This window comes from Phyllostomus hastatus, unplaced genomic scaffold, assembly GCF_019186645.2.
Source record: "Phyllostomus hastatus isolate PE091 unplaced genomic scaffold, TTU_PhHast_1.1 phas_scaffold_216, whole genome shotgun sequence".
Taxonomy (NCBI): domain Eukaryota; kingdom Metazoa; phylum Chordata; class Mammalia; order Chiroptera; family Phyllostomidae; genus Phyllostomus; species Phyllostomus hastatus.
The window spans coordinates 12,796,326-12,816,413 of record NW_025334018.1 but is presented as its reverse complement, the minus strand read 5'-3'; the positions used below and the strand labels follow the sequence as shown (position 1 = coordinate 12,816,413).

The following is a 20,088-nucleotide window of genomic DNA, read 5'->3' as shown; positions in this document are numbered from 1 at the left end:
TCTTCCCCCATCATAAAAAGAATGCAGCAGTGATTTATAAAGATCTTTATACATGAAGACTATTTACCCTTTGATATGTTGCAAATACTTTCTCTGAATTGGGCAGGAAATCTAAAGTTTTTGAGGATCAGATGATTCTTTATTCATGTAAGTTTAGGTCACCCACCTAAAGCACTCAGAACAATGCCACGCACACACACTAAGCTTCATGAAGCTGTCACCTCTGGGGAGGACGGTGAGAGTGATGTACACGGAGCCGCTGTATTTCTTAAATCTTATCTGGTAATCAAGAATTTGTGTACAACTACCTCTTTATTTGAAAAATATACAAACCGAAAGTTTCCAACTTCTTGTACACATTGAAAATTGTCAACAAAGATCTCTTGGATACAAAATGTGGTCCAAATGGCTCAAAATTAACCCTATGATACATTTTTCTAAAGTCGTATTATTTCAGAACCCTGGAACTTTTTTTTGTAATGGCAAGCAATACCACTGAGTCGAACTTTTTTCTTTTGCTAATGTACAAAGGGGATATTAACAGTCCACTTTTTACCGCTTCTAAACACTGCCAGTGATCTCCTAAGATGATGTCCTTCACAGACCAGGGTCTGATCTGGAAAAGCCCAGCCCGCCTTCCTCTCTATCCACAGAATTAACTTGTCTTCTCAGAAGTCTTGTCGGATGTTTTCTTTGTTGGCCTCTCCATGTTGCTGCTTCATTTGAAAGACTTCATTTTCCAACTGCACAATAGTCCTTTCAATCTCGTAATTCTTACTGACCAGGGACACCCAGCTAAAATAGAAAAACAACAGAAAAATTACTCATTGTAAAATTTCTCTTCAAATAGTTTATCAGATGTACATTTTTAGCCAGGGCTATAACACTAACATTCACTTTTTTCTTTTGAAAACAAACAAACAAACAAACAAAAAACTGAGGCACAACTGGGAGGAGTGAGGAAAGGGTACACAGGATCTCATTGCATTATTTTTTACAACTGCATGTGATTCTCTAATTATTTCAAAATAAATGTTATATTAAGAAAATTAAAAAGAATTCAAGAGATAGGAAAGTGTGAGGGAAGACAGTATTAAAAATGTTTATTGATTTTAGGGAGAGAGAAAGGAAAAAAAGAAAAAGAGAGAGAGAAAGAAAAACAAACAAACATAGATATGAGAGACAAACATCAACTACTTGCCTCCCATATGTACCCCTACCGGGGATTGAACCTGCAACCTAGGTATGTGCCCTGACCAGGAATTGAACTCCCAACCTTTTGGTGAACGGGACAGTGCTACAAACAACTGAGTGACACCAGCCATGGCAGGGAAGATAGTATTTTAAATGGGTTAACCAAATAAGGCGAGAAAAGGGGGCAGAAGTAATATTAATAACGGTGGAGAAATTTCTGGAGTTGATCAGAAGAGATTTCGGAGATTTAAGGCAACTTCCCCTAGAAAAAAATAAAGTCTCTAAGATGAATGAAAAGAAACATATATGTATGTTTAGAAGATTGTATTTGCTTGGGGAAAAAGTATGAAAAGATGCCTAATATACAACATGGGATGGAAAGTACTAAATCCCCCTTCTGCAAACTAAAAATAGTTAATTTTTTTTTCCTTTAAAAATCGGGAGAATCCCATTCAGAGCAGAAACAATGGACTGAAAACAGGGCGCTCTAAGCAGAAAATCAGTCAGCAGGATTCAGGTGTGATTCAGGTTTGGTTTCGGCTGCACCTCCTCCACTGCCCTCCAGGCCCGCGCCGAGGGGAGGGGCCCAGGCGGTGGAGAGCGGGAGCCAGAGCGCAGCCTTTCCCGGACCAGCGTGGTTTCCCGTTTGAATACTGTTTGAGTCGCATAGCTGACTTTCGATCTTAAATTCGCTCAGCAATTTAAAAGATGATGGAATTGTAGGTACTCACTTTGACTCCATTTCTCTTAATTTCGATCCAGCTGTGAGCTGCATGTTCTTTCGCTGCCAGTTTAAATCTTGAATGTGTTTCCTGTAAAAAAAAATTACTTATACAACTAACCTACATTTTAACATTTTCTGTTGACCACGATCAACTGATAAAAATCTATGGTCAATATAATACAACATCTTTCATCCCTTGAAAGAACAGATGTATGAAGTCATAAACTAATTCCAGAAGTTAACTTTCTTATTATTTTTCAATTAAATTTCATACAGCGTGCTTGCTGTGAAAAACTGAACGCACACACAAGCAAGTTAACACGAAGGTCCTCTGCCCATGTGCTTCTCCTCCCTGATAACAGCCGTCTGTCCTTCCAAACTCTCTCCTACACGTGCACGTGCACACGGGTAGATTAGTTTGGTTGTCTTTAACAGAAGTCAGCATACACATGCTGTTCTGCTCCTTTTCCCACCTGTGGAAGTTCCTTCCAATGTCTGCGGACTTCTCACCTGCAAGTGACCCCGCAGAGGTGTTCTCGGACCTCAGGCCTGTCACTCCGCCACGCAGGTGCGGCGACACCAGGCGCTGGACACAGCGTGGACCAATTGCTTCCTCTCATGTGACTGTTACCCACTGGTTCCTTTTCCTTCTCACTGTATTTATTGAGGGCTCACCTAAACCTTATTATAAAATAAAAGGAAACAAATTACCTTAGCTTCTGGAGTTCTTTCTGTGCATGTTCAATCATATGAACTAGATTTCTAGGCAAGAAAAAGAAAAATCAGATTAAGGCATGTTAAAATTGAATAGTACCAACTAAAGGTGAACTATGTAGTTGATACAAGGTCAAATTTTCCTGCTTAAAAACAGTTAATACTGGGTTGGCAAAAAAGCCCGTTTAGTTTTTTCCATAAAAGACTTATTTTTCATTTTCATAATAACATCATTGATTTGGATATTTTGAGCATGTTGGCTGTCTCCACTGCTATTGGCTTCTAGTGGGTAGAGGCCAGGGGCGCTGCTAAACATCTTCCAATGCACAAGACAGCCCCACAGCAAAGAATTATTTGGCCAAAGTGTCAATAGTACAAGAAACTTTGTGAACCACTTTTGATACGCTCCATCAGTCAGTCACAGCACCTTCTCTGTACACTGCACAAATCTTTTTCGTATTTCAGTTGCATTTTTACATTTCTTGAAATAATAAAGCATAATATACCAAAAATGTTGCGTATTTTCTTCCATCTTCAATATTAAAAAGTCTGCACAAAAATTCACCAATTTTGGTCTTTTCTTAAACGCACGCTGATATGACAGCTGTCACAATACAATCTAACAAAATTGTTTTGAATGAAGTTAAATACAACTAAATGCTCCTAGAGCCATCCACAGAAAAAAACTAAATGAACCTTTTGGACAACCCAATACTTACTGAGTGCTCATGCCAAACACCATGTTAAGATACCACATAAAATTAGTTAATTCTCAAAAGAGTTCTTTGAGGCAGGTAACATTATCCCTATTTCACATGTGAGGAAAGTAAGCTTAGAAACATTAAGTAACATAGTATCAAAGTTGAATCCTACTTTAGGTCTTTTAAGCAGTTTACCAATACTCCGATTTTGTGAACTTAAATCACTTCTTCAACTGTCATTACTTTTCACAGACAAGATGAAAACTACCTGAGGAGTATACCCTTTTAAACTCTCCTTTACTCTTTACCTTGTCATTCTCCCCTCCTGTCTACTGCTAACCACAGAGAGAAGAAAACTGAACATTAACAGGGAGCTTTCCCTCATTTTTTAAAACAATTTCATTTATTTTTAGAAAGAAGGGATGAAGGGAGAAAGAATAAGAGCAACATCAATGTGCGAGATCCATCAATTGCACGCCCCCAACTGGGGACCTGGCCTGTAACCCAGGTATGTGTCCTGACTGGGAATTGAACTGGCGACCTTTCAGTTCATAGGCTGGCGCTGGGTCCCTCTCCCTCTCAAGAGTACAGGCACCTCCTCAAATACTCTGAATACTTCTATCAAAACCTACCACACTGTGTCACAGGGGCGAGTGGCTGCAGCTCCAGCTCCAGCTATGCCCTAAATAGCTGTGTGTCCTCGGATGACTCACTTGACATCCCTGGGGCTAAGCCTGCTTACCTGTAAACCCAGAGGCCGACCCTGAAGGTTCCCCTTTAGTTGAAAGAACTTTAAAGGTTCTTTCCCCACTTCTCCAACCCTACTTTCCCCATTAAAAAAAAACAAAACACCAAAGCTGTGGGTAGCATGGGTTTTAAAGAAAGAGCAAACAGCTTCTTACTCATTATACACTTTCCAGGCATTGCATCCGTGCTGTGACATTAGCTCCAGATTCTCAATCCGAACTGCCTGATGCTCCAACTGGGCCATGGAATTGTTCACGCACTCTTGCCAGGCGGTGATGTCATTTTTCTGACCCGAAGACGGGGCTGGCAGTTCATACCTGAGATGAAAGAACACTGTGACCACACGGTCCCCCAAACCTGTATCTCTCCTCCCAACAGATGCCTCAGGGGCCTACGCACACTGTAACAGCTGGAGAAGACGAAGATATACACCTTACAATAATCAAAAACTATCCTAAAAACAAGCAATTTACAAATAAGACTTAGCAAAGTTATATACAGTCACAAAAACTACCCACATCAATGTGAATGGAGTCACTAAGCTACAATACATTCATATGAAGGGTTGTTATATTAGACATTAAATGATGTTACTGACAAAAACTTAAAACATTAAAATGTTTGTAAAACAGTAAGGGCAAAGTAAGACATGCACAAAACTACACTGTCATTTTTGTAAAACACACCTGTGGTCCACCCACCTCCCCACCCACATACCCGCGCCCCTCTAGAGAAAAACCTGAACCCCACCCTGTGCTCTCCGCACACTGCCCAGTCCTCCAACACTCTTCGCGATGTCGGCTCAGTATTCGTGAGTTCCTACAAACTAAGTTTTCACGTTCATTTAAGTATTTTTATTAGATACTATAAAAACTCCAAATATTCTCATGAAAAATTCAGGGATATGCAACTGGGATCAAGAAGTAATAAGCCAGTTTTTTAAAAAAAGCTTTAAGCCCTGCCTGGTGTGGCTCAGTGGACTGAGCGCTGGCCCTCGAACCAAAGGGTCACTGGGTGGATTCCCAGTCAGGGCACATGTCTGGGTTGCAGGCCAGGTCCCCAATTGGGGCATGCGAGAGACAAGCACACATCGATGTTTTTCTCCCTCTCTTCCTTTCTCTTTATAAATGAATGAATGAATGAATGAATAAAAAACAGCTTTACAAATACCTTATATAATACTTTCAAATCTGACTAACCTACATACAGTAAGAAACATTTTACACTGTGAGCCACTATACACAGCTAAACCAACATTTCACAAAACAATACTTACCTTTACATGCAATGCATTCTGACATTTTCTACCCTATGTCTTTTCACAAGTGTTTTCCTCAATTTACTTCACCACCTGCTGTTTAACGGGTCATCACCTGGGGTTTGAAACACACTGCCCTGCAGGAGCTACTCTCAGGAATATCTTTAGGGCAGAAGTGCCAGGACATGGGAGAGCTGAGGAGTCTTGGAGGTTGTTCTGCCTCATCACCCAGGCCAGACAGGACGAGGAGCACAAGGAAAGAAGCAGCCCGGTCCTCTGGCTGGGCAGGCTCAAATCCCTCCTACAACCTGCACGCGTACTGCCCGTGGCCCCCTAGCCAAGGACTTGGCTCTGACAGAGGGCTTCATGGTTCTCATTATTCCACGGTATTTTCGAGCTGAAAGGACCGCAGATGGTAAGCAATCCAATTCTCCCTCTTAGAGGGTGTTTGGGATTTTTCCCGACGAAGGAGAAATGGTTTTGTGGTGAAAGGGCACAGGAGGGGAGACGTGGGACCACAGTCCCGCCCTCCGGGCACTCTGTGTTTGCTGAAGCTGCCTCGCACGTGTGAGGCAGCCATCATCAGAAGCCACCAGGCTCATTTTAGCAGTGAGGAACTGATGTCGAATCAGGAGCATTCCCCTGGGGAATCTTTGTTTAATTTATTTTATTTATTTTTAGAGAGAGGGAAAAGGGGGGAGAAAGGGAGAGAAACATCGATGTGTGACAGATACGTCAATCAGTTGCCTCACAGGCCCCCAACTGGGGACATGGCCTGAAACTCAGGCACATGCCCTGACTGGCAGTTGAACCAGCAACCTTTCAGTTCGAAGGCCAGCGTTCAATCCAAGGAGCCAAGCCAGCCAGGGCTCCCTGGGAAAATCTTAAACATGAACTTCAGTACAATTTACTATTCCCCTGTGGCTGGATTTTAACACATCTGCATTTTATATAATGGTGCAAAGAATATCTCTGAACATTAACACAAGATTATAAGAAACACTACAGCATGAAAAAACAAATATATAAAAACAGACAAGGATTTTTCCTTTTCAATGTCTGCTTTAGCATGGCTACCAGAGTTTTACTAAAAAAATTAAGATTAAAATAAACAATGATTTGAGCCCAGCCGAACGCAGAAACAGAACTGACTTACCGTTTCATACTGAGCAATTCGATTGGTTGCCGGGCAGCCAGTCTTTCAAATTCATTTCTCATTATGTCGGTCTAAGGTATAAATTGGAGAAAGAATTGTTTCCAAAATAATACAGACAAATTAAAATCAACTACCACCGAACACACAATGCATCTAACCTACATAAATATTTATACTTTACGTTACCTGTTATAATGGATCATTTCCCTTCTCACAAGTCACTGGGTTAACTGTACTCCAAGATCTGGAGAACACACACACACACACACTTCAGATATAAAGGGGCCCACAGAGCAAAGGATTAATCCTAGAGAAGTGGTTCTCAGTCCCAGGAGCACAAGAGAATCAGCTGGGAGCTTTGAAAGCAATTCCGATCTCAGCCACATCCCACCTCTCCCCCCGCAGTCCCCCTTAACTGTTCTGAGGTTGAGACTGGACATGATTATAATTTTTGTTTTTAACTCACCAGTTGCTTATAAGATAGCACTAACGTTGAGAACCATGGACCTAAGTATTCATTGTGGGTGGGGAAGAGAGGGCTTGGGCATAAAATAACTTGCTTTAGGGATATGAGCCTAAGCCTCCAGTTTCTTTTTCAGTTCTGGTTGTTCTTTTCCCACTTTACTTTTTGCAAAGAATGGGGAATGGGGAATGGGCAAAATGAACTGGTTTCTGTTATCTGGTCTAACAATTTTACAGGCTTTAAAAAGACTGCGTATAACTCTATTTCTCTGGGGTCCAATGTTTTGGTCAATATCCTATTCCATTTGTTCTGCACCTTTCCAGCCCTGAATATAAAGGACTGCTTAGAGCCCTGGCTGGTGTAGCTCAGTGGATTGAGCGCAGGCTGTGAACCAAAGTGTCGCAGGTTCAATTCCCAGCCAGGGTACATGCCTGGGTTGCAGGCTATAACCCCCAGCAACCGCACATTGATGTTTCTCTCTCTCTCCCCCCCTTCCCACTCTAAAAATAAATAAAATCTTAAAAAAAAAAAAAGAACTGCTTAAGTGAAGTATTTATAGCAGCATCTCAGTTTTCCCATGTAATTTCAGCTTTTTGAAGGCTTCAGCTTCCTCATCAATTAGACTAGAGAGTAAGCAAAAACAGTCTTCCAGAAGCCCACATTCCTTGTTTAAAAGTTTTGCATTAAATGGGAGGGAGGTGGGGAGGGATGGGTGGGTGGGCTGAGATGGGAGTAAAGGACAGAAAACTGTACTTGAACAACGATTAAAATAAAATAAAAAATTTAAAAAAAGTTTTGGAGAAAGCCCTTTTCTGGACTATGGCTGCATTACACAAAGCTCTAAGAAAATGTAGTTCTCTAGTTTCCTACAGAGAGCCAGGGTATTCTAGCTATAGGCTTTCGTACAGTGACAGACAAGGAGTAAGAACTAATGTTAGATGGGAGACACTACAAAAATGCAGTGTGAGCATCTCAAGCTATTAACACAAGGAGCCCTCACCTGCCTCACATGGCCAGTAAATGACAGAGCTGGAGTTTTACCTCAACTCTCTCCAAAGACTGAGCCAGCACTCAGTAAATAAAATGGCCTTAGAAACTCTTTAACTGACACATACTTGGGTGCCTACTGTGTACCAGGTACTGCTCTATGTTATGAAGACACAGTGGGTGAAGGAGACAAAAAAGGTCCCTACCTGTGGAGCACTCTCGCAAGCTCAGACAGGCAGGCCTTCCCCAACTACCCCAACTACAGTAGTTCCCAGTCACTGTATCGCAGCACTACTTTGATTCTTCGTACAGCTTCATCAATAGTCTAATTTTCTGATTAACTTGTCTGTGGTCACACTCTGGAATGTGACCTCCATGAGTATGGACCTTGTCTACCCTGTGCCCCACCCCCTGTCATAGAAAAGACCTTTATAAATAGTTGTTCAATGAACTGATGAAGAGCAGTTTCTAAGCCAGTCTGAGGAGTGGGAAGGGCTTGAGCCAATCAGTTAGCCTCTCTGAGCTCCAGTGATCACATCTGAAAAAATCAGAATCTAGTTCACAGTGCTATTTTCAGGACTGAGAGAGTGAGGAGCCCAGTACACTCACAAGCTCCTATTATTACAAAGGAGAAAGTAATCCGTATACTAATTATAAAGATAGAAAACATGTATTGTATTTAAGAGAGGTAAGAAAAAACTGGTTCAAGTGTTTAAAAGTTTGTGTTTGAACGTAGTATCTGAAACTTTCAGAAATCAGTCTAATGAGAAAGCATTACTGTACTTAGTTCTTGATGTGGTAACATCTATATTTGGGTAACAATATTTTTTAAAAAGCATGGGAAAATTGCACATCACAGAACATTTCTCTTCTGCTTAAAACTTCAATATAAATACTGCGTTTTAATGACAGATTTCTTTCATAAATAAATGGTTACCTATAACAGGGGGGAAATTCCAACCCTGTATATATTAAAATGCTCAAGAGAATCCATTAACTTAAAACTACTGTAGTTTAGCTGAGTAAACCCAAGTATTATCTTGGGTGCACTTCTAGGCTTTATAAGTGTGTAAACAGTGTATTACGTAGATATGGTTGGTCCCTTCCGTCACTCACATTCTGTAAACATTTAGGCTTTATGCAAAGGCCGCCCTCCAGTGGTTCCCAGGAACTTAGGAAATTAAGCTTAAACACACTTAAAAACATAGATTTCCTGTTTTGGTATGGACCTCAGACCTCACTCAGAGGAGCCCACCGAGAATTTACGCAAGGAACCTATCTCAGAAAAACATACACACTCATTTTCTGCACTGTTAGGTAATTCGATTCGCGGAGCCTCAGAAAGTCCTGCCGTGGGTCTCCTTCCGGAGAAGGCTTACCTCTCTAGCTGTTTTCTTTTTCTTTTATTGTTCAAGTACAGTTTCTAGCTGTTTTCAATGGGCTGACAGTATCTATGGAAGCTAAGCAAGTCACTTCAACGCGGGAAAAGCCCTCAATTCAAAATAAAGGCTCGCAGGAATCCTGGCCCACAGGATGGGCTCCGGCATCACACTTACTTCAAAAGCAGAATAGTCCGGCGCTGTCAGGTAGCTCAGGTAGTTCTTCGTAGGCCGGTATCTGCGAGTTTCCTCCTCCACCAGCGCCGCAGCCTAAGGATGAGAAGATGGGCCAGTGTTGGGGCAGCAATTTTAAGGGGCCTTTTGCGGCCCGAGGGCCGGCGAACGCCGAGTCCCCGCCGTAGACGCCCCGAACTCACCGCTTCCCGCACACCAGGCGCTTCATAACCCTGGTCAAAATACGGCAGCGCATCCACGACAACCTCGCCTGCCACCAGCCCAGTGCCCGCCATGCTTAAGTTCGCCTGAGTTTTCTGAGTCTGCGCAGGCTCAGGCCCGTTTCACGACGCCTGCGCCCACCGCCGACGATTTACGGCGCGTGCGTGTCGGCTTTGACGCACGCGGAGTTGTTCATTCTGGAGGCGCGCCCTCCCGACAGCTGGAAAACGCCGGGTCCTTTTGTGTTGGGCGGACGTGACGTCACGTCGTGGCGTCCCAGTCTGTGGAACGCCTGAACTTCCGGTGCCCCGCCCCTTCCCCGCACCACTGTTTTGCTGCGGACGGGAGGTAGGTTGTGCAGGAGTGTGGCTTTGGGTTTCCAGCAAAGCGCTGAAAGCTGGGACTGAATTCTGTACAACTTTTGGAAGGAACTGACCCGCGGATTTGGCGGACAGAGAGAAACGGGTTTCCCACCTCGGTGTACTTTTCTAATCTCCCACGGTCTCTCCCCTGGCGTGCTCTACCCACACTACTGTCCGCACCCTGACACTCCCTGCGTTGGATAATGCAGTTTTTCCCCAGATTCTAGAAGTGGGCGCCGGTCTCCAGCTGGAATTCAGAAGCTTTATTGGTTGTCTAACAAAGGGAACCTTCTCTACACCAGGGCGAGTTTGATAAACTCACTAACCCCAGCTTTCAAAAATCCTGTCACTTTGCCTTTAGGGCATTTATAAAAATCCAATAATTTTGGTAGGACACCTGGTAATAGAATATACTCTGCCCAGTGTGCAACCTAAACTCTGGCTTTGCCAAGGGCCTGGGAATGTTGGCCACAGTCACTAAGCCTGGTTAGTCTAGGGTCAATTTGGATTATGTTAAATTTTTCTTAACTTTTAGAGAGGGGAAAGGAGGGTAGTTAGCTTTTAGTTATTTTATTAGCTTTATTGGGGTGACATTGGTCAATAAAATTATATAGGTTTCAATAGATTTCTATGATACGTGATCTCTATATTGCGTTGTGTGTCCACCACCCAAAGTCAAATCGTCTCCCATCACCGTGTATTTGCCTCCCTTTATGGTAACCACCATACTCTTGTCTCTGAGTTTCAGTTTTATATCCCACATGAGTGAAATCATATGGTCGTTAGCTTTTCCTGACCTATTTCACTTGCCATAATATTTTCAAGGTCCACCCATGGTGTCACAATGACAGCATTTCGCCTTTTTTTATGGCTCAGTAGCATTCCTTAGAATATATATGCTACATCTCCTTTATCCAGTCCCCTATCAAAGGGCATTTTGGTAGTTTCCACATCTTGGCCACAGTGAATAGTGCTGTCATGAACCCAGGGGTACATTTGTCTTTGCAAACAAATGTTTTCAAGTTCTGCAGGTGGATAACCCAGAAGAGAGATTGCTGGCTCACATGGTAACTCTACTCCTAATTTTCTGAGGACCCGCCAGCTGTTTTCCATAGTGGCTGTACCAGTCTACATTCCCACCAGCCCTGAATGAGAGTTCCTTTATCTCCACAACCTCTCCAACACTTGTTATTACTTGTCTTGTTGATAACAGCCATTCTAACAGGTGGGAGGAGGTATCTCACTGCTGTTTTGATTTGCATTTCCCTAATAGCAAGTGAAGTTGAGCATCTTCATATTATCTGTTGGCCATTTGTATGTCTTCTTGGGAGAAGTGTCTGTTGAGGTCCTCTGCCCATTTTTAAATCAGATTGTTTGGTGTTGGGTTGTATGAGCTGTTTATACATTTTGAATATTAGCCCCTTGTTGGAGCTGTTGTTTGTAAATATCTCCCATTCAGTTGGTAGCCTTTTGTTTCGCTGGTGGTTTCTTTTGCTGTGTAGAAGTTTTTAGTTTGGTACAGTCCCATTCATTTATTTTTGCCTTTACTTCCCTTGCCTTTGGGGCCAAATTCATAAAGTCTTCTCTAAGACCAAAGTCCATGAGCTTAGTACCTATTTTTTTCTATGTAATTTATTGTTTCAGATCTTATATTTAGATCTTTGATCCATTTGAATTAATTTTTGTGTATGGGGAAAACCCAGTGTAGTTTCATTCTTTGCATGTGGCTTTCCAGTTTTCCCAGCACCATTTATTGAATAGGCTGCCTCTTCTCCATTGTGTGTTCCTGGCTTCTTTGTCAAAAATTATTTGGCCACATACATGTGTTTTAATTTCTGGGCTCTCAATTCTGTTCCATTGGTTTGTGTGTTTTTCTGCCAATACCATGCTCTTTTGATTATTGTAAGCTCTCTAGAATAATTTGAAGTCAGTTGTGTGATGCCTCTGGCCTCGTTCATTTTTCTCAGTATTATTTTGGCTATTCAGCGTCTTTTGTTGTTCCATACAAATTTGATATTTTGTTCTATTTCTTTAAAAATGCCATTGGGATTTTAAGGGGGATTGCATTAAGTCTGTATATTGCTTTGGGTAGTATGGCCATTTTAACTATGCTGCTTCTTTCAATCCATGAACATGGTATATCTTTCCATTTCATTGTGTCTTTTTCAATCTGGTTTAATAATGCTTTGTAGTTTTCAGGATACAGCTCCTTCATATCTTAAGTTCATTCCTAGGTATTTTATTTTTTGGTGCAATTGCAGAAGGGATTGTTTTATTTTCATTTCTTTTCCTGAAATTTTATTGTTAGTATATAGGAACACAGTGGGTTTTTATGCATTGGTTTTGTGTCCTGCAACTTTACTGTATTTGTTTATTGTTTCTAATAGTTTTTTTGGTGGTGTCTTTAGGGCTTTCTATATATAGAATCATGTCACCTGCAAAAAGTGACACCAGATTGTCTTTTAATCTATTAGATAAATGTGCTAGCTATAGATTTAAGTGAAATAAAATATCTTTATATCATAAGCAATTTTACTTAAAATTCTCCGAGACCCATGGAATTTTTGTATTTATTCATTGGAAGAACTGTAAACAACCTTTTATACAAATCTTAAGCAATTCTTTTACGAACATGTCCAGAATTCATAAAACTTTATAAAACAAAATAAAACAGACCTAGGAAAAGGAAGCAGCTTCAGATCCCAGGGATAAAACGCCACCCCCATCCCTGAAGCAAAGGTCTCCTCAAGAGGGATGGCCAGGGTCCACCACAGTAATACCTCCTACCACTCGATTCCCAGTCACTAATTTTTCCCTCGGGCTGAAGTGTCAGAAGAGACAAACTGGGAGATACCTGGTAAAGGCCCCACTGGGGTAAGCTGCTTAATTAACATTTAAAAACAGACACAGGCTCAGTTCTGTTCCCTGGACCCACATCTACAGGCATCACACAGCACCACTGCTAAGGGGTGTCTGCTTCCCATCCCTCCACGTGCCCCTGAGCAGGTGTGATGACAATACTGTACAAGTCAATGAACTGTATCCTCGTATAAATTGTAAGGTTAAGTTTGAATAAATATTTTTATGCCAGTAAAACCATTGGCAGGAAACTGACATTTGCTATAACATCAAAGAAAACGGCACCATCGCTGACAGCTTCCTCTTTGCAATCGCTACTGCTACTTTAGATGGTAAAGGTTGGGGTGATTACACGGTGTGGTCCCAGGAAATGTTCATATTCTGACTCCAGTTTAATTAGAGCAAAAAGCCAAACAATTCTAGGGGAACCAGAAGTCTCATCTAGACACTGACAGTTTGAAGTCCCATGTCCTCTGAGCTGAGCAGGCTCCGCCACACTTCAGCTTAAAAGAAAGCTTGTTCAATAGCTACATTCCCATGGAGCTCAAATTTCTCTCTGCAGGACTAACCAGCTTTCCCTGTGATCACAGACCGACAGTCTGGGCTCTGCTGTATAACTTTGGACAAGTTATGTAACTTCTTTGAATTCCAGTTTCTTCATTAGTAAAATGGAGATGCAAATATCTCAGACAGCTGATTTAAAGACTGAACAGGATGACCTGTATACATGTACCACAGTGCACGGCACGTGGTGGACACTAAAAAAATAAAACAAAAGGTAGTTCTCATGCTCTCCAAAGGACATTTCCTATTAGCTATAATTCCAAAAGGTTTAAGCTGACACTCGAGGGACAAGCCACTCAAGTGCCACCCACTGTAGGAGAGGAGCTGCGAGATGCCTGCTTCTATCAGCAGCTCATTAACAGCACTGATGCACAGGGCTTCCCCGAGATGGAACAGAAGACGAAAAAAGGGAGAGTCTGAAAGGATAAATAGTATTCCTTAGCTCAGTTTACACAGTCCAGAGGTTTAAAGCTGCCATGGTATTTCAGAGATGAGAATTCTGTGTGCAGGGCTGGCGTCCACTACTTCTGTCATGCCGCCCAGAACCTTCAACTCTGCGTTTCTCTCATGGTGCTCCTCTTTGAGCTGTTTTTTAAACAGGCAACACCAAGTCTTTCCCTTCTGAAAGACAAGTGCCTTCGTAGCCTGACCACAACACACACAGAATAAGCCCAGCAATCAAATAAGGCCACTTAGGAAAAAACTGGAGGCATGGTAGAGGGAGCCGTGGCCCCGGTGACTCCCTGCATCTCTCGGTGGTGACCAGAGCAGCAACAGGAGAGTCCTCCTCCTGGAACCTGGCCCGCTCTGTGACCTCTGCAACTTTCAAGGATTTTGTTGAAAACTTCAGGGCATCCTGACTCTCGGAAAAATATTTTCTTTGGCACTTTCTGTCTATTTAGGATTAGACAGTCAATTGAAGATTTCATTTCTTCTGCAGAAATTTCATTTTGCTTCCTGGAGAGAGAAAAGAGTAAAGTGAACTCTCATTAGTTCACTTTTCTTTACTGTACATTATTTAAGGCAAGGGATTGACAACCTAGTTATTCGGGAGAGCCCAGGAGTAGGCTGGCATCTCAAGCTATGAGCTGATGTGTCTAGCTGACTCCGCCCCCTGCCCCGCCACCCCCAGGTGTCTGATTGTAGTGGAGGGCAGAACTCCGACATCATCTGACCCAGTGGTTTTCAACCCTGTCGACAGGTTACAATCACCTGGCCCACTCCCCAGAGATTATAGTATGGTAGTCAGAGCTGAGAACCACCGATGGAATGAAGCACTATGGTATGAGATGAACTAACAGCCCAAGGCATGATTTGTCCATGGTCTCTCTCTCAGCTAGTTAAGGACAGGGCCTCTTCTTGATTAGAGACATATATTTCAAGCACTGATGTAAACGCCCTGGAATACAGGTTCTTCATTGTTTGGGGCCACCACACCCCTGTTATCCTACACTGAATAACTAAAGTGAACAGTAACTGAACAACCATAAACCACCATGTTTCTTTCTGGAGTGTAAAATTAGAGTCTTGCAGGAAATCCTCTTTTGTTTCAGATGCCCCTTAAGCCATGGACGGACTTCTGGGTGGGGGTGGGGGTCAGGGTCCATGAACATGCTAATATTATATGCAAAATTTGTTTGTATGCTGTAAGTGTATTTTTCTGGGAAAAAGGTCCACAGTTTCTATAAGATTCCCCCAGGAATGTGACCTAGAAAAAATGAATAATCATGATATGCAAATTCTTATATCAGAAGGGAGCTTCAGTTGAGGAAAGCAGTGCCATGGACACCTCTGATGGAGAATCTCAACCTCCGAGAAAGAGACTCCTTTTTCTCCAAAACACCCGGGAATTAGAGGTCATGGTTTCTGGTCAGCCTATGTGGGGTCATATTATAGATCTGATTATAAAGCTTTTGTGATGGGGCAGATTTACTGCAAAAGCCTTTCTCAGCCATGTTTTCCTAACAGCAACTCACCAAGACTCCGCAAAATTCTGTTCACCCCACTGGGCTCGGACTCAGGAATTGTGTCCAAATACTGCAGAGCCCGGACCTCAAACAGACCTGCGAGGAGAACTCATGTTGGTGAAATTGTCCAATGCTCAAAACTGAAAATCAATGAAATACAACCCTGTGCTCACTATTATGTACCTCTACAGTTTAAAAAAATGACAAAAAAAATTTTGCCGTAATAAACAACTCAGATTTTGAGTTGTTTATGGTACCATGGTACCTTTTATACTCTTTTTTTGTTGTTGTTTATATTATTTCCCAACTTTCCAATTGTTCACTAAATATAAAGGGGGGGCTTTAGGAGGAAACCGACCTTTCACCCCACTTTTCCGAAGCTCTCGGTCCTGGATGAACCCTGCAAACATCTGCGTTTCCATGAAGAGGTCCAGGAAGTGGCGAACGCTTCGGGAGGTGTGGGACTTACGGAACGGCTCCCTTAGGAAGACACGCTCCCCACGCTCAGTGACAGTCATGTTCAGAGAATAATGTCCCACCAGCTCCACAAAAAACCTGACAAATGCTTCGGACACCAGAGAGTTGAGTGTCACATCTACTGCAAAACGAAAGAAAGAAAGAAAAGAAACAGTCCTCTAAGTTTTGCGTCTATGGGAACACTGGCTCTAGTTATGGAAGTGGTGTCTTGGAAATCATAGACCAAAGGAAGGAGACTGAACAGAGGAATACTCATTCTCAGCTTTCTTGCACTCTCCGTGACCTGCAGAAAGCAAATGGCTGACATTCTTACCTTCAGTTTCTTCCCACACAACCACTCCTATTGCATCTTTGACACTCAAAGCCTGGCTTGCATATCTGTGATTTCACTGAAACTGCTCTTTCTAAGGGCACCAGTGAGAACCAAATTTCACCTGCTTTTCTATTTTTATCCTCCTTCAAACTCTATGCTGCATTTGTGGTGACCTCCTCAGTCCTCCGGTCACCCACAACTACATGCTCTCCGGATCTCCTGATTCTTCTTCCTCTTGCCTCTTCTTCCTCTTCCTCAGCACGGTGCTCAGACCACTGCTCAACATTCCCCTCCTTAAGCAGCTAATTGGCACAGAGAGAGAACTAGTTTCCATGTTGGTAATTCCGAACCTTAGATGTCCAGCTCTGGTATTTCACCAAAATTCACCTTCTGCAGCTTCAGACTATCTATGGATGACCATCATTTTTGGCTGTCCCATTAGCACTTAAATTCCATTTGTCTAAAAGTCACCAACCATATAAGGTCCTTTCAGGAAACTGGCAGAATATGAATTGAATAAATAAACAAGGTTCCAACTCATATTCATTTCTCCACTAAATCAGTTTCTCCCTCAACTGTCTCATTTCATATTGCACCATGACGACTCCGTAATAAATAATAATTTATTGAGTGCCTAAGATATGGCAGGTACTGTATTGTGCTTTTACAAGTATAATAACCCAGTGAGGTAGGCACTATTATTTCCCTCTTACAGATGAGGAAACTGAGGCTCAAAGCACTCTCTGGAGTCATCTCTCCTGGGACAGTGGCGAAGCTGCCAACTCCCAGGTCAGGTGATTCTTAACCAGTACACTATACTACAATACACTGCCTTCCAGGTTCCAGGCTCAAGCCTCAGGTTCAACCTAGACGCCTCCTTTTTCTTCCATATCCAGATAGTGTTTTCTTTCCCTTCCCAATGCCTCTTGCTCTTTCCCAGGGGCTCCACCCTGAACCAGGAATCCGAAACAGGTTTGGTCAGTCTACCGTGAAGGAGCTCTGTAAAGGTGGGCAATGCACTGCGCCTCTCACGGCTGCTCTTTCTGAGTCTGCATAATGAGGTGGCTGATGACGTGATTTCTGAGGTCTCTTCCAGCACTGCGTTCTGACTGATCTTAACTAGATTTTTATCTTTCGTTCACCAGACTTCTCTGTGCAGCTGCGAGTCCATGGTCCGTTACTGCTTTCATAATCAACACTTTTGCCCCACCTTCCCATCCCCTCCAATTACTATTCCACTTTTTCCATTTTGCAGCAAAATTTCTTGGAACAGTTGTTTGTACCTGCTGTACCCACTTTCTTAGGTCCAATTCTGTTTTTTTAATCATGTTTTTCTATAACTCATCTTACATTCTTTTTGTTTTAATGCATAGATTTTGTATATATTATGCATTCTTTTACATGCATGAGGAAACCGACCTTTCATAGGTCAGAAGTGAGGTGAACAGGACAAAGCTTAAAACATCATCACCTGCATCTTGGACGCTCCAGTGTGACAGCCTCTCAAGGGTGTTCTTCCCTTACTCTCCAATAGAGGGCGCCAATTGATCGGCATTTTGTGCTTCTCATTCCCTTGCTTTACAGTAGCTTCACCACACACATGTGCAACCCCAACAACATACTGTTAGGTTTTGTGTGTCTTGAACCATAACATAAAACATTATATTCTTCTGCAGCTTACTGTTATAGTCAATAGGTGTTTTTAAAATTCTTTTTTAGTGTTACACTCTCAATGGCAGTTAGGCTGTTTCTAGTTTTTGCTATCACATACAGAAGCACTCTGAAAATTATCGTACTTGTTTCCTAGCTACCATGTGCAAAAGTTTCTCTAGGGTGCAAGTGTAAAAAATCAAGTTGCTGGGTTGTCGGATATGTACATACACCTTTAACTTTTCAGGATGGTGCCAGATGGTTTTTCCTGTCAGACGCTCTACTTTTTGCCAGTGCGGTGGGTGTGAAACGGAAGCTCACTGTGGCTTTTGTCCCCAGCTCCCTGGCTGTGATGGGCTGTTTACATCTCTCCTTACACTGATTGGCCTTTCACGTTTCCTCTTCTATTCCTTTGTTAGTTATACTTGTTGAAAATGTCTTCGCCTACTTTGTAGCTTGTTTTCTTTTTTTTAATCACTTTTCCATGGTGTCCCTCGATGAACAGAAATTTTAAACATTTAACAAATTAACCCATCTTTTCCTTTATGGTTTCTGCTCTTTGTACCACATTTCAGAAACCTATTATCGTCCCCAGGCATAAACTACTTTCTTCTATTCTTCCCTGAAAATTTCTGGCTTTACTCTTAACATCTAAGTCTTTAATTGTTAAAATTCACTTTGTGTGCAATGTGAGGCACAGGCCCATATGCATTTCTTGTCCCACGGAGGACCAAGCGCCCCGGTGTTAGTTACTGAGTGGTTAGACCTTCTCCTGCCGAGAGGCAACTCCGGTGCTGACAGGAACCAGGCCTCCCTGTGCGCGCCCTCCCTGTTTTCCCATCGCTCTATGCCTCTTCTGCACCGAAACCAAGTGATCTAATTGCTCCTTTATGATTAACCTCAATGCTTTATAGGGCAAGCCCTTCAGTCTTGTTCTTCTTCTGGAGTGTCTTAGCTACTCTTCGCCCTTTGGACTTCCATTAAAACTTCACAAAAAGCTGACCGTCAGTCCGGTTCTCTCTTGAACTTTCCCCAGTCCCGCTTTCGTCTCATCATTTAGCTGAATCTGCTGTTACCGGCTCTCCTTCCCACTGGCAAAGCAACCCGTCGGCTCTCAGCCGTCATCTCACTTGACCTCTGCACAGCACTAGACGTAACTGCCTGCTCCTTCCTTCGTGAAACCCTTCCTTCACTCAGCTTCTACAATATCATCCTCCCGGGGTTTTTGCACATACTGTCCTGGTTTTTCTTCTACTTCGCTTGCTGCTCCTTTGAACGGAGACTCATCTACTGATGGATGTCCACTTTGCTTCCATATCTTGCCCATTACTAGTAATGCTACAGTGAACACAGGGGTGCATATATCTTTTTGAATTAGTGTTTTTGTTTTCTTTGGATAAAAACCCAGAAGTGGAATTGCTGGGTCATATGGCAGCTCCACTTTTAATTATCAGAGGAACCTCCATACTGTTTTCTATAGTGGCTGCACTAATCACAATCCCACAGGCCAGGCCAGTCAGGAAAGGCCTCATTGAGACAGTGACCCTTGGGTGCGGAAAAGCAGGAGCTGCGTGGCCATCTGGGGGACAGCAGTCCACAAATGGGACTGAGCAAGCACAAAACTCCCGAAATAGAAGGGGACCCAGCACAGCTAAGGGTCAGTCAGCAGGGAAGCTGGTGATAAGCTTTTCGACCTCATACTCCTTCTGTGTATCCTTCAGCGGGGTCCTGGGCATCAATGCCTTAACCGCAAGTCCTCGGCCACCTGTCATCACATACCTTGTGACAGATTCTGCTCCTGAGCCAAAATTTCATTTCGTTCTTCCAAAATCTGTGTTAAGGCAGCTTGGAGTTTAGGTGGCAAAATTTCATCCTCGTCAGACACCTTAAGAGAAGAAATTGACATGTTTCATAAGTGTTGAGAGAGAATGTCTCAAACACGCACTAGTTAGGCCCCCCAAATCCTACCAGTGACCTTGGCTGAAGAGTCAGCCTGAAGCTTCCTTTTCTACACTGGGCAGAATCCACGATGCTTACAGGGTATAGATCTTAACCATATTAAATAAATAATATACTCAAAAAACTTTCTGGCACTGTCTGCCAAATCATCTCTCATCTATGAGTCTCATTCCATGTTACAGAGATCATCCCCAGACACATGGTGTTTCGAATGTGAT

General features: G+C 42.7%; 2 protein-coding genes across 3 annotated transcripts in view; both read right to left on the bottom strand.

Moving 5' to 3' along the window:
• Nucleotides 1-296: 296 nt before the first annotated feature.
• Nucleotides 297-9,941, bottom strand: BCAS2 (BCAS2 pre-mRNA processing factor). Its single transcript, XM_045816777.1, has 7 exons — nt 9,701-9,941; nt 9,501-9,593; nt 6,495-6,565; nt 4,236-4,397; nt 2,630-2,680; nt 1,926-2,006; nt 297-795 (listed from the first exon to the last, which is right to left on the bottom strand). Exons 1-7 carry the CDS (start codon nt 9,791-9,793, stop codon nt 669-671), a joined length of 678 nt encoding a protein of 225 aa, XP_045672733.1. The 5' UTR covers nt 9,794-9,941; the 3' UTR covers nt 297-668.
• Nucleotides 9,942-12,595: 2,654 nt separating this feature from the next.
• The window catches only part of DENND2C (DENN domain containing 2C), a 72,270-nt gene continuing 64,777 nt past the window's right edge, over nt 12,596-20,088 (bottom strand). The window contains exons 16-19 of one of the 2 annotated variants that reach the window (XM_045817112.1): nt 19,691-19,796; nt 15,830-16,069; nt 15,481-15,567; nt 12,596-14,461 (exon numbers count right to left, since the gene is read on the bottom strand). In XM_045817112.1, the coding sequence (XP_045673068.1) occupies nt 14,430-14,461; nt 15,481-15,567; nt 15,830-16,069; nt 19,691-19,796 (465 nt within the window). In that variant the 3' untranslated portion in view covers nt 12,596-14,429. The remainder of the gene's footprint in view (nt 14,462-15,480; nt 15,568-15,829; nt 16,070-19,690; nt 19,797-20,088) is intronic. The other variant, XM_045817113.1, reaches the window with a different exon arrangement.